At 35.1% G+C, this 26,869-nt stretch overlaps 1 protein-coding gene across 12 annotated transcripts in view; it reads left to right on the top strand.

The window, feature by feature from the left end:
* St7 (suppression of tumorigenicity 7) overlaps nt 1-26,869 on the top strand; it is a 331,512-nt gene that overhangs the window by 73,330 nt on the left and 231,313 nt on the right. Inside the window, exon 1 of one of the 12 annotated variants that reach the window (XM_087204603.1) lies at nt 3,239-5,092. The exons of 9 other annotated variants lie outside the window; for them this stretch is intronic. In XM_087204603.1, coding sequence (XP_087060729.1) covers nt 5,071-5,092 — 22 coding nt within the window. In that variant the 5' untranslated portion in view covers nt 3,239-5,070. Of the gene's footprint in view, nt 1-3,238; nt 5,093-26,869 lie in introns of those variants that run through there. 2 more of the 12 variants (XM_021244758.2, XM_087204606.1) reach the window with 2 other exon arrangements.

Genomic DNA, 26,869 nt, shown 5'->3' with positions numbered 1-26,869 from the left:
TGATAAATTGATAGCCCAATGCAAAGAAATCAAGTTTGTAGAATTCTACAGAAAGACTTACTGTGAGTGTGATCTTAGTTATAAATATGCCTTTCCCCCAAATAACAGAATCATTAATTCGGTCATTCTCCTATTTCTTGCATCTTGTCATTAAAACACTTTCTCTGTTGCTACACATGTTATATTTGATATTTTAAGGTACAGTATATGACTTTGAGTGCTGTAGAGAAAATATGTGTTTAAAGTTCTTGCCACATTAATAAATACACTAAGTTAGCTGTCTGATGTAATCGTTAGCTATTTTGAACATTGTCTGATTTTTACATTATACCAATTTTTACAAATAATTACACATTTGAAAATAAAGGTATAGTTAGTTTAAAACTTTTTTTTGTTGTTTTTGAAGGAGGGATTTGTATTATTTTTTTTCCCCCCATTAAGTTTATTGGTACATTTTAGGTATAAAATACAGTTACATTCATCATTGGGATCTTGTACCATTACATGAGTATCTTGGTTAGTTTAAAACTTTAAAAAGAACAACTCATACTTGTGGTTCATTGGGATTGAAAGTTTAGGGACTTGTGAGTTATTTTGGGTTAGAAAAGAGAATTTATGTGCTGTCAGCATTTCAGCACAGCAGCTCCTCCACTAGTGGCATCCTTGTGGACTGCAATGGGATATCTTCCAGTTGAAAACTGATATTTGATGATTCAAGAATAGATTTCTTGTAAGCAAAACAAAACAAGATGTTCTGTTTGTGGCCTTTGACATACTCTTCCTTCTATATGGTTTCCATGTTGTTTGTGCGGTTTCACTTTTTTTCCAGGTCTCTGTTGAAATGTTTACCTAAAAAAGGTGGCTCTCCCTGACAATTTTCCTAAAAGAGCTCTCCCATTCAATCATCCCTTTTCCTTTAGTTCCTCTTTATCTTCTTCAGAGTGTATACAACCACCTGATATATTGCATATCACATATTTGTCTGTCACACCTGGTGGATGTAAGCCGCGCAGGGAAGGGAGTTTGTGGCTGTGCTTGTAGACTGTAGAACTGTAGGTTCCCTGGAAACAGCTGTTGAGTAATGTAAGAATGGGGTTCCTTTAAAACTGACTTTTGACTTACCTTAAGATTTTCAGTATTATCTTTATCAATAGCTTTCTAATTTTATGATAATTATTTTGAGTATTAATCTTTTCTTTCATGGGTAATTTTATTCTGAAATTAATAGTAGTGTACTTATGAATGGAAGAGAAAAGTTTCAGGCAGGGATAATTAGAGTGAATCCAAACGTCGCTTTGGTTTTGGAATGTATATGCGATATTTTGGAGAGGAGATGGTGAAGACCTCCAGTCTGTTTTTTATTCCTTCATTTTCCTTCATTATATTTTCCTTGGGCGACACATTAACATTTGTGTTCATTTTCTGAGCTGACCAGAGAGAGAAAATTTGTGCAAATTAAATTTCTGGAAAATTTTTATTTTTTGTCATTGGTGGGTCTTTAGCAACCTTCTAAAGTATTAAGGAACACCTCAGGCCTGTAGATTGCAGAAGGCTTCATAGGAGTCAGATGATGATTTGTGTCCCGTGTTGTTGACAAGTGAGATTCCTAATATTTTTAGCATACTGATTGATTCAGTTTCAGTTGTTTAAAAAGCAGATTTCTTGGAAAATATTGCAGCTTTTAACTTACTCTTTAAAGTCTATGTAAAAAATAAACATAGGCCCTCAGAAAAATGCATTTTCATGTACACGTGTGTATTTAGGTAGGAGCTGAAAAAAGCAATGGAAATGAGTTGGTAGAGCAGTTATTACATATGGATCATGGTCTCTGTTAGAAGAGATCACTTATGAGCACTTTTCTTATTCTTCTTTTTCATTTGCTTTTCTAGTGGCCATATGTATCCACTATTTGAGTGACTATTAATATACAACTTTTTTTTTTTTTTGGCATTGCTGAGGATTGAACCCCATGCTAGGCAAGTGTTCTATAACTGAATCATATCCTTAACCTCATATATAGCATCTTACATTCAACTTAAAGTAGATCTTTCACAGGATAAAACAACAACAAAACTTATGGAAGGTAATTTTATGACATGAGTTCAACTACTTAGAAATGTATTGCCCTTTTCCACTTCTACAGTTAAATCTCAGCACCATTATTGATATTCTCCCTTGGCTATTGGCCTGATTATTTTTTAAAGGATTTTGCAATTTTATTTTTGAGACAGGGTTTTACAATGTAGTTCAGGCTGGCCTTGAACTCACTGTGTAGCCCAGGCTGGCCTCGAACTCATGGTGACACTCCTGCCTCAGCCTCCTGATTGCTACGAATATAGGCATGCACTACCATAACCAGCTCAATTTGGAATTTTATTAATACTGTGATTTTTTTTATAGTCTTTTCTGTTATTTTTAGTTTTCTCTGGTGACTTTTCTCTTTTAAGATTTTTCCTTTTTCCTTCCACATTTTCAGTTGGTTTCTATTTTCCCTTTATCTCAGTTGAATCTTTAAAACGCTTTATAATTTTGGCAATTATGTATTCATTTTCTTTTTAAAAAATATTTTATTCTTTTATTGGTACATTTTAGGTATATAGTATGTTTACATTTATCATTGGGTGCTTGTACCTGTACATGATGTATCTTGGTTCTTATTTTTTTCCCCATTACCTGTATGGCCTTCACCTCCTCCACCCTTCCCTATTTACATAGATTTCGTTTCCCTTTTTTTTGGTACTGGGGATCGAACTTGAGTCCTTGAGGTTGCACAGCAGGTGGCGAAACCACTGAGCTAAATCCTGGGCCCAAGTTTCCATTTTTTGTCTTGTCTCGTAATTTTTCCTTTCCCTTCTTTCCTTTCCCCTTCCCCTCCCACCACCCTATTTATTCATTTTCAAGAGACACTATTGTAGAATGGTTTTGGAACCAGACTGTCTGAATCCCAGAATATCATTTACTACTGATATGACTTTGGCAAACTATTAACTCTCTATCAAATGTGGATAATAGTGTCTACCTCTTAGGTTCTTGAGTTACGAATATGAAATGATTTAATACATGTGAAGTTTCTAGAATAGTGTCAGGCACATAGTAAGCCGTAAATATTAGCTATTGTCATTCTTTTCTGCAACAAGAGATTAGTTTTGTGTCTTATGTAGCATCATCATACTTTTTTTCATAATGGTTTAGCATTTTCAGTGAGCTGAAGGTCAAGCTACTTGAATTAATTATGGTATATTCATATAATAAATTCTTATGAAGTCATTAACAGGATGAGATAAATCTACATATAGTGACCAGAAATGCTACTAATGATATTTTTAGAGAGTAATTTGAAGTTCCATATGCATATCACAGCTTAATGCTTGCAAACTACCTATGTTAGGATAGGTCTTTATAAACAAGAGAATTATTGGAAAATGTGTGTGCCTTGGATGAATGGGTGGAGAGGAGACTTGAATTCTTGAGTTTCCTACTCTTTATGATTTTTAAAGTGTGAGATTTGGGCCGGGGATTTAGCTCAGTGGTTTCGCCGCCTGCTGTGCAAGTGCAAGGACCTGAGTTTGATCCCTGGTACCAAAAAAACCCCAAAAACCAAAATAAAGTGTGAGATTATTAAAACCTTGAAACAAAACTTTTTTTTGCTTGTGTTAAGTAATTTTCTTTTCTGCTTGTGTTGAGTAGTTTTTTGCTTGTGTTGAATTCTAATGAAAGTTTATATACTACTTCTTGTAGGAGTTTTAAGCCAGATTTTTAAGACTTATTTGTCCAGTGAGTCAAGAGACCAATTGTTATTACCTTCAATTATTTCTTTGTGTGGGTCGATTAGAAGTAAATTTGTTGGCCACAAAAATGCCCACTCATACACACCTATATTCAGGTATATGTACGCCGCCTTAAAATGCTTGAGTTACTCTGGAAAATGACAGAAATTCTCAGAGGGCAAAAGTGAAAAATAAGGCAAAAGGAAAAAGGAGAAATACTTGTACATAAGCCTGTACAGTACTTTGCTCACATTTGCCAAATAGTTGCAAAACAACTAATAATGTAATTATTAAAATTTGAGTACTCACTGTGTTACTATTCTATGCGTACTTTATGCATGTAAATGTCCAGCTTGTGTGTGCAACAGTATATAACAGTGTATGTACTTTCATTTGTGATTGAGGGTATACAACTCTTGATTTGTCAATCTACCATAACAGAGAAAACAACCTTGAACTGTTCTGTAACTACTTTTATTCCTGAATCCCCGCAGTCCTGAGGATCAAACCTAAAGAGACACAAGCTAGGCTAGTACTCTGCCACTGAGCCATACCCCCAGCCCTTAACTACTTTTAAAGATTTTTTTTTTCATTTCTGATTCTTAATTCCCTCAAAAAGTTGTATTTGCTGCAATAAAACCAAGAACCCTGATCTGCATATCTTTGTGGTTAGTTGGTATAAAGCCAGTATTTAAATTTCTTTGAAGTCTCTTAGTGCTTAGTATCACAGGATGAAGAGCTCTTCAGAAGGGGGAATGTGTATGTGGTTTTTGGTCTTGTGCATTTCGTGACAAAGGAATTCCCCTTTGAATCGCGCTGTTCCCCTGAAGCCCCTGGAGCCTCTGGCTCAAGCAGCACAGTCAGTCTGTGCAGTGTCCCTGACGTCATCTAGCGTATGCATAAGCCCTGCTATTGTCTTACTGCTACAGCAGGGCTGAAGATTGCAGTATTCGCTGTTGCTGCTGCTCCCACTCCTGCCCCTGCTGCTACCTAGTCTTGCTTCACTGCATCCCAGAAGAGCCACGTTGGCCTTCCTTTGCCTAGTGGATTTTCAAAAGCAGCTGTTCAGTTTTGGGTGCTGTTGGAGACCTTGCTTTTCATTCACCGGGAGAAAACTGAAGCTCATGAGAAGAATCTGGCAGCTGGACACAGCTCGGACTGCATTGTCTGGTTTCATGACCCCTGCTGTGTAGTTCGCTCATCTCTTCACTCCCACGGGCACACTCTTTCCTTTTTCTTCCTTCCTTGTTTTTTTTCTTTCTTCTAAAAAATTTTGTTTTAAAACCAGCTTGTGGAGCCAGCCATGTTTGGCACTGAATCTTCATGTAAGTAAATGGATTGAACTCCTCTGCTGTTTAGAAGTCCGCTTGCTGTTACGGTTTCATTGGCTTGGAATTCTCATCACTGTGTCTTAGGTCACTAACAATATTAGTGTTTTGGGTCTAAATACAGGGAAATTGGTCTCACAGAAGGTACTCCCCTTCATGGGGTTATTCATTCTTAAGGCCAGAGATGGCAATGTGGTCAAAACCGGGCCTCCAGGAGGGAGGTAAGAAGAGATAGGATCCAGGCAGCTCCCGGAATGTGCTAATTGATGGGATAAGGCCTGTCACTGATCCATTGTTGTGGGCTCAGAATGGTTCTCATACCATAAAATAGGTGCTGGAAAGATCTGAGATGATAGTGTTTATTAAAAAAGGAAAGGCTTACATTTTTTATTTAAGGAGAGAAAAAGATACCATTATATACTCTTCATATTTTTATAAAAATAGATTAAATGTGTGTATTAAAAAGAAATAGCTTTATTTTTGAAGATTGATGTGTTTTCCACAGTGGCTCCAATTTTATTATGTTGATTAGCCTCACAGTCCAGCAGCAGCATCATATCTATCTTAAAACTTATACAATGAAATTGCTGTGGTGCAGAGCAGGCCTTGTACAATGGGCTGAGCTGGACAGCAATTGTAGATATCTGAAAACTGGTATTTAAAACAGGATAACTCACTTGCTTGATGATTATTTAATATTGGATACAGACTAATGTAACTTCTCAATGTAGTTGTATAGGCTTTGCAGAATATTTTGCCATTATCTATAAACAAAGGTGACAGTTGAGAATTTCTGAAGAGACTTAATCTGCTGGCCTAGAGCATTAAACAGCAACATCACATTTATGGAATCGATTACTTATGGACTTGTAATTTGCATTTCCTTTCTGATCTCAGGTGTCAGTGTGACTATGACTATTTGTGTAGCTGATGATTATTGCAAGTAGTATTTCAAGAGAGCTAATAATTCTCAGTTCTTTTGTGTCTTGATTGGCTTTTCTAAAGGGTTATTTTTGTTGTTTCATTATGGAAGCTTCCCATATCTGAAATTACCACACTGCTTAATCAAGTCCAAGACATAGTAATAGTGAGATGTAATATCTCATTCAGCATATGACAATACTATTTCCCTAATAATTTAAAAATAACTTTTGAATTCACTTGATGATACATTTGGAATTATTGTCATCCAAGAAATAGAAGTATATCAGTGAGTGGCAGATACCTCTTAGTTTCATTTCAGTCATGGAATTTTGTTTATGTAGGAACCTAGGTATGGACAGAATTATTTATACTGGATACTAAAGGAAAATTAGTCCTATTAGTTTGTTTAGCTGAAAATAGAAGTTGAAATTCAGTGAGTCTTCAGGTTTTGGGGACCAGGGATTCTACCCTTGTGTGGCCTGTTTTAATCAAGCAGACACACAGCCTTTCTTGATCATCAAACCTGATCTTTTGATAGCATCATTCATGTACTATGTCTGAAAAATGCTGGTTATTTTTTGTCTCCATAGCTACCAGATTACTGAACAGAACAAAATACCATTCAGAAGACAGAATACTATCACACAGATATTTAGTGCTTTTTGCTTTAACTGTGTATTAAGCTTTATTTCTTGCTTGTCATTAGAAGCTCAAAGATTCATTTTGTCAAGGGACATTAGAAGTTGAAATTGAATGCCTTCTTTAGATAAGAAGATATCTTAAGTCTGTACTCAGAGTTAGGACAAGTGTGTTTTCTTTGTGTTTTTCAGGCATAGCTTTCTAGACTTTTGATTTCTACCTTTTGGAGGTTATTTTATAGGCTTGAAATTATGTTTAGTACATACAGAAAAAGGTCACGTTTGAAATTCTAATTAGTTTGAAGGGGTCTCCTTATTACCTATGGTGTTTTTACTAAACTGTTTTAAGAAATACTTGTTTAATTATCTACTCTGTATGCAGTGCAGTAAGTAATGGAAAAGTTAATTTTTTTCCTAACTTATTCTGAGTATTTTGTGATTCTTATTCTTGATTTCTGATTATAGCGCCTATTTGTATTGGATGCTTTTTTTTTGGTACCGGCGATCGAACTCGGGTCCTTGTGCTTGCGCGGCAGGCGTCGAAACCACTGAGCTAAACCCCCGGCCTGAAGAACTCTTTTTTTTTTGGTACGGGGGATTGAACTCCAGTCCTTGTGCTTGCGAGGCAGGTGGCAGAACCACTGATCTAAATCCCTGGCCCAAACAAATTCTCCTTTTTTTTTTTGCACCGGGAATTGAACTCCGGTCCTTGCTCTTGTGAGGCAGGCAGCAGAACCACTGAGCTAAATCCCCGGCCCTGTATCGGATGCTTTTATTTTTAAATTGAGGTATGATTTATGTACACCAAAATATGTAATTCTAAGTGTGCAATTCAGTGCATTTTTGCCCATATTTATATCTAATATGGTATATGATATGGACCCACTATCCATATCAAAAAAGAATATTTACATTTCCCCAGGAAATTCTCTTGTGGCCCTTTCTGGTCAATATTCCTTCCCCTGTTTGCCAGAAGGAACTACTGTTTTGACTTTTGATGCTATAGATTTACTTTATAAGTGACCCTTTTTGATTTTCTTTTCTCCTTGCTCTCTGCCTACAAGAGAAGGAAATGTCTTCATTTTCAAATATTGTATTAAGTTGATTTCATGTTTTTGACCATCAAGTCAGAAATTTGCAGTAGACTGAGTATCATATTATAATATGTTTTGTCTCAGGGAAATAGTATTGCTTGACTTAAATACCACCCCTCAAAATCTTTTAAACGACAAAAAATTTGTATACCCTAGTTCATCAAAGTTAAAGTATTACACAGCTATGGTAACAGAATTTATGTCTGACATTATTTTAGTCACAATATTCAACAGTACCAGTTTTGTGTCTGTCATGTAATAGATCTGAATCTCCCATGGTTTTTAAGATCAGCCACAATTTATTTATTTTTATTTTTATTTTTTGGTACCAGAGATTGAACTCGGGACCTTGCAACCACAATTTATTTTGGGCCTCTTTGAATTGGAAATCTTATATAGTATTAGTAGACTAATCATTACAAAGTGGGAAATGTAGTTAAGTCTGAGGTGTTCTTTACCTCTGTTAACATTTTTATGTATTTCACCGAGCTTCAGTATTTTACTGAAATTTCTCATATGTAAAAATAAAAGTGGTGTGTCTGTCCTTTACTTTGAAGAAATGCAATTTTAGTTTCTAGAGTCAGAATAATTTAGGTATAAGAAAAAAGTACTATCAATAAAGTTTTATTGAAGAAAGTGTTCATTAAAACATATTGGGGTATTTGATTTAATGATAATTTATATTTAAAATAAATCAGTTCATTCCTGAGTATTAAAAAAATTCTTTCTAAAACAAATTTTATATTTTCTTTTGTGGAGTAAGAAAAGCTGGTTAAAGGAGAAAATATTCAGGTTTTTTTTTTGTTTGTGTGTTTGTTTTTGGGTTTTTTTTTTGGTACTGGTGATTGAACTCAGGACCTTGCCCTTGCAAGGCAGGCAACAGCACCACTGAGCTAAATCCTTGGCCTGAGAAAAAAATATTCATAGAGTAAGGAAAACTGGTTAGGGTTTCATCCTCCCTCATAAAGCTAGTTACTCTTCAAAGAATAGACACTTTAAATATGATGAACATTTACTGGGCTCAGTCCTCCTTTTTTCTCCTTTCTTATGTCTAATTTTTTTCATTTCTCAAGGTTTCTATTGAAGGGTACCATTTATGATGTGCTGTGCTGGGAACTGTGTCTGGTATAACATGTTAGTATGTCATCTGAAGACCTGGCTTTTTATCCCAGTAATACATTACCTGCAGAGAAACAGTGGATGCCTAGGGCAAACAGCATCATTTCTTCCTTCATCCCCAGATTTTGCTGTATTTATAATAAATAGAACATCTGAACATCTTTGAAGGAGGAAAGAAATCACTGAAGTACCAACAAAATGGTAGTAAGACCCACTCACCTGAGGTTTGTGGAGATGGGGAAATTACATATGAGCACGTTAGAAGATCTAGAATTCTCTTTAGCTTTGTTATGACTGGTCCACGCCTTTCCTTCCATTTTCTGGGTTCCTGTTTCACCTTGGATAGGTAGCCAAACCTTGAGGTGGATATGAGTATATGTTCCTAAGTAATTGGTCTGTGGTGGGCACTAGAAGTTCAACTGTTGGTTTTTATTTTCATTATTGGTAAGTGGATTAAGTTGGAACTGCAGCTTTTCAGTTCTTTACAACTTTAATTTGACTATTAGTATTTAGCAGTGTTGGATTTTAGATGCTTTCATTTGACTTAGGGCAAAAAAGACATTTAAGGGTGTATATAAAAACTCCTCTAAGCATGCACTTAGAGCATTGTACATAATAATTACATGTTTTTAGTTAAGTAGAATGCCACAAAATGTTAAAGTCACAAATAAGAAAAAGTAATTATGGATTGCAGGGATTTATGTTGGAACATGGTCATATTAGAGCTTGGGGAGTGGAAGCCTATAAGGTTTTTACTTGTCTTACTGTGTCATCCTTCTGACAACATAATTTTGACATTTCAATTTTTAGAATCAAGAGAATATTTTAAACTAAGGTAGAAAGTTTTTTTCTTCTGAATATTTGTATACTTATTCCACTAGTACAAAAATGGAATAAAAATATCAGTGATTTCTTGATCTCCCTAATTATTAGACTGTAGTTTGTTCAGCAAAAGCTACATGAATTTTCAGTGATTTGTTGTTTTCATTATCACAACAGACTAGATTCATATCCTGTATAAACTCTGTGATGGGGTCGGGGGGGGGGTCTATCAGTGAAAATTACCATATATGGAAACTCCTCATAGACTCTCCATGGAATTACACAGGATGTAAATAGGACTCATTGTTGTTATGAATTCTGAGCTAGAAAAGGCCCTGATCACGTGTGTATTTTTGAAACAATAGTAATCACTACATTAAGTATTGAAATACTGTTAAACTTTCAATATGAGATTATATGAGACACTAGACTATGAATTGCATGGTCATTTTTTGTTTGTTGCTTTTTTGAAAAGTATTGATTTTCCTCCATTATTTTTTCCTAATTAGTGGAAAGCATTAATATACCTACTTTTTTTTTTTTTCCTGGTACAGGATTAAACCCAAGGTTTTCACACTTCCAACCCTTTACATTTTATATTTCCAACCCTTTCTTAATTTTTTATTTTGTTTTTGTTTTTTGGGTCTTGGTACCAGTTATCGAACTCGGGTCCTTGCACTTGCGGGGCAGGCAGCAGAACCACTGAGCTAAATCCCTGGCCCCTAATTTTTTATTTTGAGACAGAGTCTTATTAATTTGCTAAGTTGCCTAGGCTGGGCTTGAACTTGTGAACCTCGTGGCTCTGCGCCTAAAGTTCTGGGATTGCAGGTGTGCACCACCATGCCTAGCTACAGTGTTAGTTAAAAGTCATACTAACTGTGCTAGAATAGTAAATTGGATTTTTTATTATATGTTATTTTTATTCATGGTTTCAAATAATTATGAATTGGGAAACAAAGAGGCAACTTAATGCATGTTGTAGAAATGGCAGCAATCACATACCAGAAAGAGCAACTAAGTGCAGCTACTCTGGCTCTCAATTGCCTGGATTCAAATTATGGATCTACCGTGTACTGCTGGGCTTTGGCCATCTCTAATCTAACCACACAGTGTGGCTTACTGAGTGAACTTTTGATGTTAGGGGGAATTAGTCTTTGGGGGCCAGGACATCTGCATGAGGGGGGCCCTTACCAAGGAGAATAGCATCCAGCAGTACAAAAGACTAGTTAAATAGAAAGAGAGATTTCATTTCCTAAGACTGGATAAAAAACTTGAGTTCCATTTTGGGGATCTTTGAAGAGATGAAATTGCATAGTGCTGGTTGAAATGGGCCAAGGTTGGCAGACGCCCAGCATATTTCTCACTTCTAATCCGTCTTGTGGTAGGCATACTAATTGGTCACAGTACTCTTGGAGGAACAGCTTAAGCCACTGAAATTTAGGGTGTCCTCCACTTAAAATACTTCATGAGGGCAAATGTTTTCCATGTCATTGAAATAGTCATGTAAATGAATATCTAAAGAAACTTAAAAAAACTTAATAAAGAAAAAAATTAAGACTTTCAGAAATGTTTGTTTAGATGGGAAACAATTTGTGTCACATTTTGGTGCTTGGTGGTGTCAATGGACTAATGACTCAGAGTCATCACTGGTCTCTTTGGAATGAAATTTGTGACAGTTTAAAGCTGTATTTCTATAACTGACAGGGTACCTGGCATATGTGACCTACTTAAAATTTTTATAAAGTTGAATATGTTATGAATTAAGGTGTTATTAAACATGATATGTGGGCTTGTTGGGGGCTAATGATGAGTTTAATAAAATTTTCTAAGGAGTTTATCTCACATTGGTACATGTCAGTGAACAATTCTTATCCTCCAAAGCAAGAACAATTGACACAAACGGAACAGAGCATGTTAATTTTTATTACTAAGCTCAAATTTGTTGGTGGTTTAACTGCCATATACTGAGAATTTGTCATACACTAGTAACTTGACTATGTCTGATAATAGGTTCACTTACCAATTATTATTATTTTTATTTTATTTTATTTTATTGAGTTTCATTGTGACATTTTCTTACATGAATATTGTGATCATATTCATCTCCTCTTACCATTTTCAAAGGTTTTAAGTGATAATAATGAGCTAATATCATCATCAGTTTATTTATTGTACAAAACAGAATCATTTATTTGTAATTCTGATATAATTCCAGGATCTGGAAAAATCATTTTCCATTTCTTCTTCAGAGTTTCAAACTGTTAAAGAATCAGGCTTTTTGGCATATGTTGGGCAGTAGCAAGCCTGATTAGAATATATGTATGGATTAGGAAACCATAGTAACTCAGTTGGAATATTGTTTACCACTTCCTCCACCCCAGTTCCTCCTAGAACACTTAGGGTTGCGGAGAGGCTTTTGGTGGGGTCTGGCCTAGAGATACATGTGGATATTCCAACTGTGGTCTTCTCTCAGAAGCCTGGAATTTTTCATCTGAAATATTTCTTAGATTTATTTTACTCTAATACTGATTCAGTTATCTATAGTTATATAATAAACTGCAAACTACCCCCAAGTGTAGTGGCTTAAAATAAGTGTGTGTTTTATTATCTTTCACTGTTCTTTGGGTTGACTATCCTGCTGGTGGTTCTTGTGAAGGGTATCTTAGGCAGCTGAGGTTAGATTTCTATTGGTTCCTTTACAGGCTCATCTGAGCTGGAGGTCTGGGATTGCTGTGGCTCCTGGGTATCAGTTGGGACTGGCTATTGACTTGGGGCTAGCTATGAATTTGTAGCTCAGGAATTATAGGCAAAAATGCCTATTGTTGCCTTCTTCATATGGTTTAAGCTTCTTACAGAATGGTGCTAGGTTCTCAGAGGAAATATTCCATGACCAACAGACCGAGGTAGAAGCTCTGAAGTTTCTTATAATCTAGCCTTGGAAGTGTCAGAAATCACTTTCATCCTATGATATTAGCCACGTAAATCAAACCACTAAGATGACCCAAATTCAAAAGGAAGAGAATCAGACCCAACCTCCCTCCCTCCCTCCTTCTCTCTTCCCCCTTCCTCCTTCTCTCCCTCCCTTCTTTCCTTTTTTTCTTCAGTACCAAGGACTGAATAATTCAGGGCCTTTACACTGAGCCACATCCTCATTCCTTTTTATTATTTTTTGAGACAGGATCTCCCTAAGTCACTAAATTGCCTAGGCTGGGCTCCAACTTGCAGCCTCCTGCCTTAGTAGACCTCTTCTTTTAGTGCAGGTGTGGCAAAGTCTCATTGTAGAAGAGCATATAGTATGGGAAATATCATAATGGCCATCTTTGGAAAATAGTTTACTACAATAGTTTCCAAACTCTACTCCATGAAGTGGTCCCCCAGAGGTGCTGCTGAGATTTTCTAAATCAGAAATCTGCAAACTTTTTATATAAAGGTCAAGAAAGTGAATATTTTAAACTTGTGTACTGTCATGTCTCCTTTACAATCACTCAGTTCTGCCATTATAAGGTAAAAGCAGCCATAGACAAATAGGCACGCCTGTGTTGCAGTAAAACTTTATTTATGGACATTGAAATTTAAATTTTATAAAATTTTTGTATATCAAAAGTATTGTTACTTAAAATATGAAAATGGTCTTATGGCCCACATAAAACCACATTGATAAGCAGGCTTTAGCCTGTGGCCCTTAGTTTGCTGATCCCTCTTCTTCATACTTGATTTAAATTTTATTTTTAATTATACAAACTAAAACAAAGAATAAGACATATATTCACCTATTTAAAAAAAATTTTTTTTTTTTTTGGTACTGGGGATCGAACTCCGGACCTTGCACTTGCGAGGCAGGCACCGGAACCACTGAGCTAAATCCCCAGCCCTAAATAATTTTGATATATTAAAAATACTTTTATTTTTTGGTACTAGATATTGAATCCAGGGCCTTATGCATGCCAGGTAGGTGCTCTACCATTTAACTACATCCCTGCCCTTTTTATTTATTTTTTAAAATTTGAGTCAGGGTTTTACTAAGTTGCCCATGCTGGCCTCTAATTTGTAGTCCTTTTGCTTTATTTTCTCTAGCAGCTGAGATTATAGGTATGTGCCACCATCTCTGACTTTAGGTTTTTTTTTGGTACCAGGGATGGAACTCAGGACCTCACTCTTGCCAGGCAGGTGCCGTGCCACTGAGCTAAATCCCTGGCCCCCGACTTTAGTTTTAAATATTATAAATTTGAATTTACAAATTAATATCTGTTTTACCCATTACTTTGGGCTCTTGCATAATATTTTGTTTAAAAGGTCTGCTAAAAATGAATGAAAGAAAAAAATAAAATCCTACTCTGTATATAGTCTTCAGTTCTAATCTGTTATTTATCACACTAGGTAACAAAATTAAGACAGTGTAGTAGACAGAGATCTGTCTACTACAGATTACTTCCACAGATATTTATTGAATTTAGCAGAATAGCATTTGTTAAAGTTAGGCATAAGAGAGTAAAAAACTTTCAAGATATTTGAAGTTCAACTTGGGTATGGGGGTGAGGCAGGCAGTAAGAGAGGGAGAACAGAGAGGGGGCAATGATGTTAAAACCATATGTTTCTTACTCAGGTAGGGCAGTGTAGGTGAGATTTTTTTTGGCACCAGTGCACGTAATCAAAGAAAAACAATTGGCTCTCATTTGAATTGACATGCAGAATATGGTAAGACAAGCCAACTTTTTCTTTAAATAACTTTCTTGATGAATAATTTGCATGATAAAATATATCTACTTTCAGTGTAGTTTGATGAATTTTGACAAATGTGTATGCACATGTATCCATCATTGTATCAAGGTAAAACACATTTTCATCACTCTGAAAAGTTCCTTTGTGCCACTCTGCAGTCAATCTCCACATCTAGACTTTCATTTACATTGAATCATACAGTAATACTTAGTTTGTGTTTGATCTTTTTGTTTAGCATAATGTTTTCAACCATATTGTTGTTGTGTCAGTTCTGTCTGTTGCTGGGTAGTAGAAATAATGTAATTGATTCATTCATCTGTCTGTCACTGTTGAGTTGATACCTGTCTTGGGTTCTTATAAATAAAGCTGCTATATAAACACTGACATATAGTTCTTTATCTGGACATATGTTTTCATTTTTCTTTCTCAACAATTGCATACTTAGAAATGCAGTTATTGAGAAAGTGCCAAACCATTTTCCAAAATGATTATACATTTTACATTTCCACCAGCAAGGAATAGGAGGTCATTTGCTTCACACCTTTGCCAACATTGTGTACAATCAAGCTTTTAAATTTTTGCAGTGTAGTAGGTGTGTAGTGATATACTGTATTATGATTTGATTTGATTTTATTTATTTTTTATGTCAATTGTAATTTCTTCTGTTTTTTTGTGGACTCCTATCAGTCATATGTTGTTCTTCTTTGCATCATCTAGCAGCTGCTGGATTGATTTCTCGTGGTCCCTTACTATTTTTAAGAAATCTGTCTTTTCATGGTCCTTCACTGCAATCCTGTCTTCTATATCTGATATTCTATCTTCAGATTCCCTTAATTTGCTCTGCATGCTTTCAATGGAGTTTTTAATCTCCTGAATATCTGTTTGAATCTGTTTCATGGATTCCATTTCTTTCTTATGTTGGGCGATCATGGTTTCTATTTCTTTTTTATGCTGGACATTCATGGTTTCCAGCATGTTTCTGAGCCCATCAATTTTTTTATCTGTTTCTGTTCTAGAGCCTCTAATCATGTCTTTCACTCTGCTCACCATCTCTATAGTTATCTGGGAGATTATTTCTGCTTTGAATTTTTCTAGAGCCTCATTCATCTGTTTTGTTACTTCCTATGCTCTATATTATGATTTTAATTTGCATTTTTCTTATTCTTAAAGATGTTGAACATGTGTACTTATCAGTCATTGATATATCTTCTTTGGTGAGATGTCTGTTTGAATAATTTGCCTGTTTAAATATTAGGTTATCTTCTGAGTTTCGAGGCTTGTTCATATATTTTTTCAGATATATAGATATATGTGTGCATATACATATAGTATTTTTTACAGTCTGTAGCTTCCTTTTTTGTTTTCTTAAGTTTCAAATTTTGATGAAGTCCAGTTCATCAATTGATGTCCTATGTGGAACCAAAAAACTTTTTGTCTTAATTTAAGGTTGTGAAGATTCTTCTCCAGTTTTTTTCCAGATATTTGATATTTTGCTTCTATGTGTAGTATGACCTATCTTGAGTAAGCTTTTATATAGAATATGAGCTAATAGTGTGTTTTTTTCACTAAATGAATATTCAGTTATTTCAGCACTGTTTCTTGAAAAGACTATCCTTTCCCCTACTGAATTGGCAACTTTATAAAAAATACCATTTGGGCCAGAGATTTAGCTCAGTGGTTCTGCTGCCTACCTTGCAAGCGCAAGGTCCTGAGTTCGATCGCCGGTACCAAAAAAAAAAAAAATACCAATTGACCGTATGTTTGTTTCTGTTCTTTCTGTTTTATCCCAGAGATCTGTATATTTATCCTTAGGCCAATACCATAATCTTTATTGCTATGGCATTATGATCATTTTTAAAACCAGTAATATAAGCTCTCCAAATCTGCTCGATTTGAGGATTCTTTTGGCCATACTTTGTCCTTTAATAACCCCATAAAATTTAAATTTGCTTGTCAGTTTTTATAAAATGGCCTGCTAGGATTTTTACTGAGAGAGTAATTCATGTAGAGAGCAATTTTTGGGGAGGAGGTCGACATTTTAACAATATCATCTTCTAATTCAAGTATATGGCATATTTGACCTTTCATTTAAGCCTATGATTTTTCTCAGCAATGGTGAAACTAGTTATGAAATTACAAGAACAGGTAAGGTTTTTTTCATTAATAAAACAATGTTTATTCAGACTGTAGTAACTTACACCATTTACCAAATAGTATTTTCTAGGGAAAATACCAGATAGTGAAATGTTAACATGATGACAGTAAGAAATTCATTATATCAAAAGCAAAAAACAAAAAACACACAAACAAAAAAAGAAATTAATTATATCAACTTAGGAGGACTTGTTTGCATTTGTAAAAGTGTAAAAGTCTTAAAAAACTGCCCCCACAAAGAAAAACAAATTTCACTAAACAAATGTTGACATGAAGAAATGTTTTAGGGATATGTTTTAATAAATAGGTAGAATGGTTTTTACCTAGAACAGTTAAAATTATGATCATGTAAATGCTACTTTTAGGCCCTTAAAATATTTTTTCCCTCAACAAGACAGATTCTTTGTCCTGTTTCTTATATCTTAGGATGGCACTCTAATATATATATATGTACTTCCTTCTAGTTCTTGCCTAAATAGTGACAATTTATTTAGTTAGAAAGATCTGAATTGTGAGTTTTTATATTCAGAACCAGAATCTCCTTGTTAGAGTAATTCTGTTTTACTCTTGGGTTACTAGAGTAAACAAATGTAAAAACATTTTATTGAAAAGAATCTGATAAATCTGTGGATCCTTGTGATTTCAAGAGATTTATAGCCAAACCTCCTTTAGAATAGATTAAGGATAACATTTGTCATGTTTAAAAATTAAATAGAACTTGGATTTATCTTTTAAAGAACGTTTTGTAATTACTTAACATTACTTGTAATTCTTTTCAGAGTTCTCAAAGTTCATGAAGCCGGATTTGGTAGAGATTTACTCGATCTGATGTATCATATTGTATATACACATTATACATATGAATATATAAATATATTTAATGCCTAAAGCAACTGATGTCAGATTCATCCACCCTTGTTTTAGACAACTTATACTGTTTCTGTAAAAAAAAAAAACCAAACAAACCAACCCTCAGTTAATCAATGTAGCCCTCTGAAAACTGAGGAATGAATATTCTTAGTGGATTTTCTATACTTTCTTGCCCTTTTTCTGAGTTTTTCCCAGGAAACCCTACTTCATTAGTTCTTTTTAGTATGAATATGTAGCACAATGCTTAAGAAACTGGGCTTTGTGTCAGACAGCTGAGGGGGCCTAGTCTTATTGTTTCCTGAGCATCTTATCTCCTCTGTAAAGAAAGGATAATAGTTAACCTCATGGGGCTGTTGTAATGCTTAAATGAAATCGAGTGGCAAGCCCTTAATGGCACATGATAAGCAATTGATAATTTAATTATTCTTAAAGTTTTCCATACTGGGAAAGTAGTATCATCAACACACTGTATGTATTTGACATAAGACAGTATAAACAAAGATAGACAAAATGGCACTAAACGTGCAAATGGGGAAGAATGAGGAAAAAAAACCTAAGTTTGATGACTGCCATTTGAGAGCTTACTTTTTAAAGGGAAAACAGGATAAAATTATAATTTATACATGTGTACACCATATCATATCAATTTGAGTAAACATTTTTGCACATATATCTTTACATATTATCAAATCTCTTGCTTCTCTTTATATCCAGTCTTCTCTCTTCAAGTATTATCTTCTGGGTTTCTGTGATAGTCCCCTTACCTTTCCTCTCCAGCTCTCCTTCCTCCATACTCTGGTCCATTCCACAGGGTGAGTTTTTTTTCTTTTGTTGATATATAACTAACATACAATAAAATTCAAAGGTATTCAGTTTTATGAGTTTTAACATAGAATTTTTTGGCAGTCCCACACAAATTAAGATAAAGAACATGTCTATTACTTGAGAGAGTTTCTTGTGCTCATTCCAAACAGTTTTCCTTCCCACCAGGCAACCATTTTCTATATTTTTATCGTTTAAGATTAATTTTGCCTCGGACTTAATTATATATTTGGAGTTAGATAATTTGTATTTTTTGTGTCAGCTGGCTTGCTGATCTTATTCCTCAATGCCAACACCAGTTCAAGATGCTGTCAGTGACTCTTCCTTGCCTTTTGAACTAAATGCAAACCCTTTGTGTGGGTGTTCAAAGCTAGCCACCATATGGCCACAACTTTCCTATTCTGCCTTAACTCCCAGTATGACTCTCCAATACACTACAGTTAAACAGAGCTTATTTGCTTTATCCTGAGTACCATTTTCATGCAAAACCTTAAGGCCTTCTGTTTGGGTCTGCCCTTATTTCGAGCTATTCATATCTTTACCACTCTTTCATTCTTTTTATGTTCATCTCAGGTACCAGTTACTTATGGACTTCACCGGTTCTCCTAATGCAATTCTCAACCTCTATTTTATTTTATTTTATTTTACTTTTTTGGTACTGGGGATCGAACTTGAGTCCTTGTGCTTGTGCAGCAGGTGGCGAAACCACTGAGCTAAATCCCCGGCCCTCTGAACCTCTTTTTTAAAAAAAAATCTTCATCCCATAATTATCATTATGTACACCTCTTTTACAATCACAAAACAGTGACTTTTAACTTCTTTTCCAGCATCATCCCTTTTCTTGCTGTTTCTGTGGTCTCTTTCTCCTACCAAAAACCATTTTGCATTTAAAAAAATACCCTACTGTGCTTTGGAGAGAGTATGGATCCCTGTTTATATGCTCTGGAGTCAGCTTTTTGGTCTGGGATCCTATTCTGCTAGCTACAGATCCTTAGGTATGTGAATTAACCTGTCAATTTCTTCTTCCTGTAAAATGAGGAGAAAAATAATACTGTGTCAGGAACTGTTGTGAATTTTAAATGCTGTAAAATGTTTATTATCTACTAAAGGCTCAATGAATCTTACCTATTCCTAGAAGGTATTACTATATTAGTCATTTATGTCATTACTTTATTCTTTGAATTACAATGTAGTTTTCCTAGGACTGGAGTTTACTTATCTTAGTATCTACTAATTAAATATTAAAAGATTCTGTCTTAATAGTTTGCTAAATGAAAGTCTATGAAGTGTTGGGGGAGGGAAAAGTTATTTTACATACAGAACATTAGTAATTCTTGGTTTTATGTTTATATCACATAACAACTAAAGTTAGTCTCATTTCTGAGTAGCTTACTGTTAGAGTAAACACAATAATACCAGTATCCTCTTTTTTCAGGGAAATGTCTGAAAAATGTGAGTGGAATTATGCCTTTGTAATTGTATCATTTAAACTCATCTCAAGCTTGATATTTTAAGAAAAATCTTTCTAAATACAAATAATCACTCCCAGGTTTATATGTTGTCTATTTTTGTTTGTTAGATTACTAAGGTGGTGCATATTTGTAATTATTTTTTAAACCTTTATGATGTTTTGATATAGGTGTTGCAGCATGCTTTGCATTGTTTAATCTCAATTTAAGTGATGTAAGAGTCATTTTCTTATTTGAGGGATTTAATAAACCTCTTAATTTTTTTTTTTTTTTTTTTTGGTACCGGGGATCAAACTCGGTTCCTTGTGCTTGTGCAGCAGGCAGCGAAACCACTGAGCTAAATCCCTGGCCCAAACCTCTTAATTTTTAAGTGGAATGGATAGAGTTGCCACTATGTATGGAAAGAAATAGAACACCTATGATTTTTGTTTCTTTTTTTTAATATTAGCATGTATTAGAGATGTTTTTGTTTGGCAGTATAAGGGGAAATGGTCAGCACCATTGCTACCCTTTCTAGTATGTATGCATTATGGAAACCTTTTACTATGGTGTTGCAACATGTGTAGTTTTCCTTCAAGATTTCACTAAGCAAATGTCCGTGTATACATTAGATTGCATGTAGAATATTGGTTGGCTGCTTTTTTTTAAAGATATAAAATATGTAGGTCCCTGAGTCCTTGGGTCTTCATCTGCTGGGAAATCATCAGCCACACATCTAACTATAGTTCATTTGTTGTTAATGTTAAATTGACTTTTCCCAGCTTCTCTTGTTGAGGAAGTTAGAGTCTGTATAACACCAGCTGTGTGTTGTGTTAGAATGGAACAATAACACGGGGATACAGAGTATGTCTTGCCTTTGTTTCCTGAAATTGTGCATTGATTTTTTTTTTTTGTCAGTAGACTATTTCAAATGAATGAAAGCAACATTTTCTATTTTTAGTGCAGACTTTTTAAAAAAAGCAATTCATCTGCAAATTCAAATTTTATTTGGCACATCTAATTTGCTTAAGTTAAAACACACATAGTTGAAATTTTAACCGAGTCAATCAGCTTCATAGTTGTCAGGTCTTTTCACAGTGACTTGATACTATGAAGTCCTTTTCTTTAGACTTTTTAATATTAAAAAACTCCATTCTATCTACAGTGGCCAGCACAAGGATGTTTCTAATGGACATTTTTAGCATTTTTCTCTCCCTGATATTTTAAGTAGATAAAACTGAATTATGTTTATAGAATTAATTTTTTCTTTTCTTTGACATTAAATGTACTCTTTATTTCTAGCTTCCAACAATAATGGTTAGTCACCTTTTGTTTTTGTTTTGAATAAATTCCTTGTAAAATAGTGCTCAAGGAATTCATTAGTTTAGGTTTTAATATGAATCAATAAATATTTACCACTGATTAATATAAAAAACCAGATGATTGGGAATTCTTAAGATGTATATAGCTTCATACCTATTTCATAACTCACTTTGGAAGCTTAAAATACTAGCATTATAGGCCTAAGATACTAGTTTTCTTTTATTAACCTAGAGTATATTTGTGGAGGCCCCAGGCTGACAAGTGAAATAGTTACTTGCTGTTTAATAGATCTCCCTGGGACTTGTATATTACTGCTTGGGCACTTATTCCACATGTTAAGATTTCACTTTCTGCTTTATTAGAACTCCCAATTCTTAAAGCGCTGAAATGTCTGTTTTGCCTTTCATACAGTTAAACTACACCTCTCCAAAAGTGAGCTGCTCTGTAGATGAACAAGTTATGCATACAGATGAATGGATGTGAGCTCTAATGATGCAGAATATTTTATCATTGGTATTGTATGAGGCCCTGGGAAGCATCGTGTCTGGAATTAGGGAATATACAATATTTATCATGAATCAGTGGAATTGGGTGGTTAATCTGGACAGGAATTTACTGAGTATTTTATTCATGTAGCTGACCTAACTTCTATTTACTTTTGAGAATTGATAGTAGGAATAAGGCTGAGTACCAGCTATACTGGGCTCTGTACTGATTGTTTTTTGTCCAGAAACAGTGTGCCCAGATGGCACTTTCTTTTAAACCGGGTTCACAGAGAACGCTGTTGAACAGAGGAAGAAAGCGGGGGCAGGAGCATTTAGAAGGCAACTGCTTGTTCCTGGAGCAACCATATGTAATATTTATATGCCTCTTAGTTTGGCTGCTTGTTTTGCATTTTGAAATAGTTACTATTGGGTAATAATAGAATGCCTTGCTTTGGTTGAAAAGCCTCAATTGCTTCAATCTCCCAATCTGAACTCAGGTTCACATCCTTTCCGAGGGTATGGGTAGGCATGATAGCAGTGTTAGATTTTTCCCCAGTATTTCAGTCTAAAGGGCCCCCCTTTTTTTTCTTAAAATACTCGTACAAAATGCAGAATGTTGCTTCGTTATACATTTCCTTCTTTTTCTAACCCAGTGACTGTAGGAATGCTGGCAATATGAGCAGAGTGAGCAGCTCTACTCTGAACAGCTGCCGTGGAAGTAGCAGAGGCAGCCTGAGCAAGTGCTTGTGGCATGTTTTGTGAGGAGGCCTTCTCCCTCAACATCAGTATTTCATGCTGATGATTTGGGGAACTTGGCATTTGTGTTTTATATAAAAATATGCAGCATTTAATTTTTATGTTATGCCTTTAATGCACAGTCCTACCACAGAAGCTTCCTGAGGAGAGCCAATTTTGAGCTGAAGAGGAAAAGATTTTATAATGCCCTTTAGACTGAGAAGGCACTCAAATGTAGGAGACTAGGATGATGTACAAAACAGGTGATCTGATGGCTAAAGATTGGTACAGAAAGGTGCATCTGGCCTCTCTATGTCACCTCCAGTAAACTAAGTTAGGAGTAGACATTTTCTTTCAGAATCAAGATAATTGAGTACCGTACTGTGGTTTTTCACATTCTCGTAGGGCAGTGGAGTTGAACCTGTGGCACATGTGTTATTTTTCTTTTAAGACAAAAGGTGTTAATGTCTGAGTTGTTTTTTCTAAACTAAAACCTCAGCATTCAGGTTTAATTGCGCAGTGTTGGTACTTTGCAGTAAATAAGTGGGTTTTGGGTTTGGGCACTCGTGTCTAAAAGGTTCACCATCACTGTCCTAGGGACTACAGTAATGTATAATTTTATTCAGTTTCATGAAACTATTAAAATTAACTATTAAATATTCAGAACATTGTGTGTTGCACTTAAATATTTTTTCTTTTGTTCTTGTGATCCACAGGCCTTTTACTGTTAGCTATGCTTCTGAGTGTGTGAGGGAGGGAATTAATTATATGGTACATAATATTATCTTGAATTTCATAGGATTATTTCTGGATAGAATGGAATCCAGTAATAATGTATTAATATTACATATATATTATTATTATTAATCTTCAGAGTTAGTTTTATTGTGTAAAGATGGCTGAAATTAAAAATTTCCCCATTTTGCGTCTGAGTAATTCCCAAAAGGGGAAGTTGGAACCTTTGGTCCAGTTGTGTTTCTGGCAAGTCTGTCTTGACGTCAGTCTAAGCCAGTTGTCCCACCTCTTTTGTAGTTATAAACTACTGCCTTACCTGGCCAACCATCTTACAAATCTTGGACAATGATTTGAAGGGAAATAATATGTTGTTGAAGCTAGAATAACTCAGGAATATTCATCAGTAGCATGCATACACATAAAAAACAGTTCACTATGAGAAATTCAGACACAGTAAATAAGTAAGTATATATTTACTGTGTGCATGTAAATCCCTTCTTTGGGCAGCTCATTTATACTGAGCAGGTTGCTTTATAAGTCTGTAGAGAATGATCATATGTAAACTCTCTTTTAAATATTGGAGTCTTAATATAGTAATACAGTTTATTTCTTCATCAGTAGATATAGATGTATCTCTGTCACTATGGAGTGCTGATTGGTGCCAGTTTCTCTTGGGTAAAACTATCACTAGTAGAATAGGTTGCTGATAGGTTTAGATTTTCATACCTACATTTAAAGCAGCTTGTGCAGTAATACCATAGTCAAAAACATTTACAGTTAACTCTGAAATAATTTGATGTCTTAAAGAATATTCTTCTCTAATTTTATTCCATAGACTTTTTTCATGGAAGCTCATGCACATGTGCTCCCCCCACTATTAAACTGTATTAGCCACTCTTTTTTTTTTTTTTTTTGCCTTTCTGCCTTCCTATCTTCCGGTTCCCTTTATTTTGCCCCTTCCCTTCCTTTTCCTTTGGATTGATTGAAAGTTACCATTTGTATAAGATGTTTTTCTGGAATGTTCAAAGACTTCCTTGGGGAAACTATAGCTCTCTGGGGCTATATCTGCCTTATGATGTGAAAGCTTTGAATATGAGCAAGAGAGCCTGGGTGATGTCTGTGCAGATATTAGATGATTTCCATTTAAGGGCTTTAGAAACGTGTCATCCTGCAATGCAGAATACTTACTGCATATTCATCTTTTACACTGGCCTGAATATAATTTTAGTAGCAAGCAGATTGATTGGCTATTTATTGTAAATTCTGCTACTGCTAGAGTGTTCTGCTTTTTTTCTTCATTGAAGCCTAGACATGTTTATGTGCCAAGCAATCATGTGAGAGTCACTAAATTACCAGTGTTGTAAGACAGCAGTTTGTGGCTATTTTGAAAGAATTATCAAAGAATGAAGCCTTGAATGCAGCTATAAGACAGTGATATAAATAATTTTAAAGAACTAATATTCTTTATTAATGGATGAAGGTCTGCAAAGTGGTTGCTCCTGGGAACAATTATTTAATGAATGTTTGCTTCTTTTCCAAATGTTTTATTGTAAATTGTTTTTCATTATGTTTTTGATCTGTATCTTAGTTATACATATATACAATAACTTTTCTTTTCACTCATAAACACTTCCTTCTGTATACCTTCTATACCTTCTATTAAAATAAGCTGTATGGGCTATTTTATTAATAAAACATTTTGCCTTAAGGAAAATTAGTCTGAAAGTCTTTTTCCCTTAAACTATATGCTCAAAACTATGGTAAAAAGAATGATGGCCCTTGCCTTAGTCTATTTTTCTGTTACTGTAGCCGAATACCGTGGACTGCATAAATTATATCCAATGAATTTTTGTTTGACTCATGGTTCTAGAGGCTGGGAAGTCCAAGGTTAAGGGGCTGCATTGGTTACAGCCTTCATGTTGCCACACCTCATGGTGGAAGGCAGGAGAGAAAGTCAGTGCTAGAGACGAGAGAGGCTGGGGGACCAGCTTGTGCTTTTATCAGGAGCTCACACCATAACTAACCCGCTCCTGAAATACTAGCATTAATCTGCTTATAAGGGTACCGCCTCTAAGACCTAATTGCCTTTTAAAAGTCCTGCCTCTTACCATTGTTACAATGACTGTTACATTTCAACATTAATACTGGCAAGGACAAACCATAGAGGCCCAAAACATGTCCATGTTCTAATCCCTGGAATCTATCGATATATTACATTGATTTGCACAGGGAAATGACAATTTAAACCAGATGGAATTACAATTGCTAATGAATTGACTATAAAACATCTGTGTGGATTCAGTGTAATCACAAGAGTTCTTAACCGTGGAAGAGGGAAGGAGAAGAAGTCAGAGTAATGTGATAGGAGAGCTCAATCTATCTCTGCTGGTTTTGAAGACGAAGGAAAGGTGTCACCTAGCCAAGGAATATAGATGACCTTATATTACCTTCCAGAAATATTCTTGCATAATAAATACCTGTGTTATGTATTTTTTCTTCCTTTAATTTTACCTAAATGAAACTTTGTAATCATACTATTATTATGTTCTTTGAGGTTTTGCTGTTTTAAATTATGTGTTTAAAAATGTAGAGACTCATTTAGATTGATTATATTCTTTTTCTAAAAAGTTTCATAGGAGTCCTTTATATGACTATACTACAATATATTTATTTATTTATTTATATGATTCTACTTTATTTATTTATTTTTTTGTTAAATTCTTTTATTGGTACATTTTAGGTATACAACACAATTACATTTCTCATTGGGAATTGGACCTTTACATAATGCATCTTGGTTCTTATTTTTTCCCCATTCCTAGCCCTCCCTTCACCCCCTCCACCCTTCCCTGTTTACAAAGACTTTATTTCCATTTTTTCCATTTCTCATCATTTTTCCTTTCCCTTCTTTCCTTTCCCCTGCCCCTCCCACGACCTCTACCCCTTTGGACCTTTTCTTCCTATTTTGCATTATCAATTATTCATTCTAATCATTGGTACATTTTAGGTATACAATATAATGACATTCATCATTGGAAATTTGCACCTTTACATAATCTCTCTTGGTTCTTATTTTTCACCCTTGCCCAGCCCTCCCTTCAACCCCTCCAGTCCTCCCTATTTACAAAGATTTTGTTCCTGTTTTTCCATTTTCTCATATTAATCCCATTCTCTTCTATCCTTTCCCCTAGCCCTCCCACTTCCTTTCCCTTTGCCACTTTTCTTCCTATTTCACATTACCTATTATACGTTTTAGTCCTTATTTACACTTTCAGTTTCTCACACCAGAGAAACTATTTGGTATTTATACATGTGTGTCCTATTTATTTCACTTAAGAGTATCGCCTCAATGTGCATCCACTTAGCTATAAATGTCTCTAATTTCTCATTTTTTATGGCTGAGTAGTACTCCATTTTATAAAAACCCCACATTTTCTTTATCCAGTCTCCAGTTGATGGGCATTTGGGCTGTTTCCAAGTTTTAGCTATCACAGACTGTGCTGCTATGAACATGGGCGCACATATATCACTGTGATATGATTCTTTTAAATCTTTGGGGAAGATCCCCAGCAGTGGAATAGCGGGGTCAAGCGGGACTTCCAGTCCTAGTTCTTTGAGGTATCTCCATACTGATTTCCACAGTGCTTGGACCAGTCTACACTCCCACCAGCAGTGGAGCAGGGTTCCTGTTTCCCCACAGCCCCGCCAGCATTTGTTATTGGTTGATTTCATGATAGCAGCCATTCTTTCTGGAGTGAAGTGGAATTTCAGTGTTGTTTTCATTTGCATCTCTCGAATGACCAGTGATGTTGAACATTTTTTCATGTATTTATTTGCTGTTTCTACTTCTTTGTCTGAGGAATGTCTGTTCATTTCAGATGCCCAT

The sequence above is a fragment of the Heterocephalus glaber genome, unplaced genomic scaffold, assembly GCF_053883595.1.
Source record: "Heterocephalus glaber isolate CG9 unplaced genomic scaffold, H.glaber_assembly_v1.0 deba00000546, whole genome shotgun sequence".
Classification (NCBI taxonomy): Eukaryota; Metazoa; Chordata; class Mammalia; order Rodentia; family Bathyergidae; genus Heterocephalus; species Heterocephalus glaber.
This window is presented reverse-complemented; position numbering and strand designations above follow the sequence as displayed.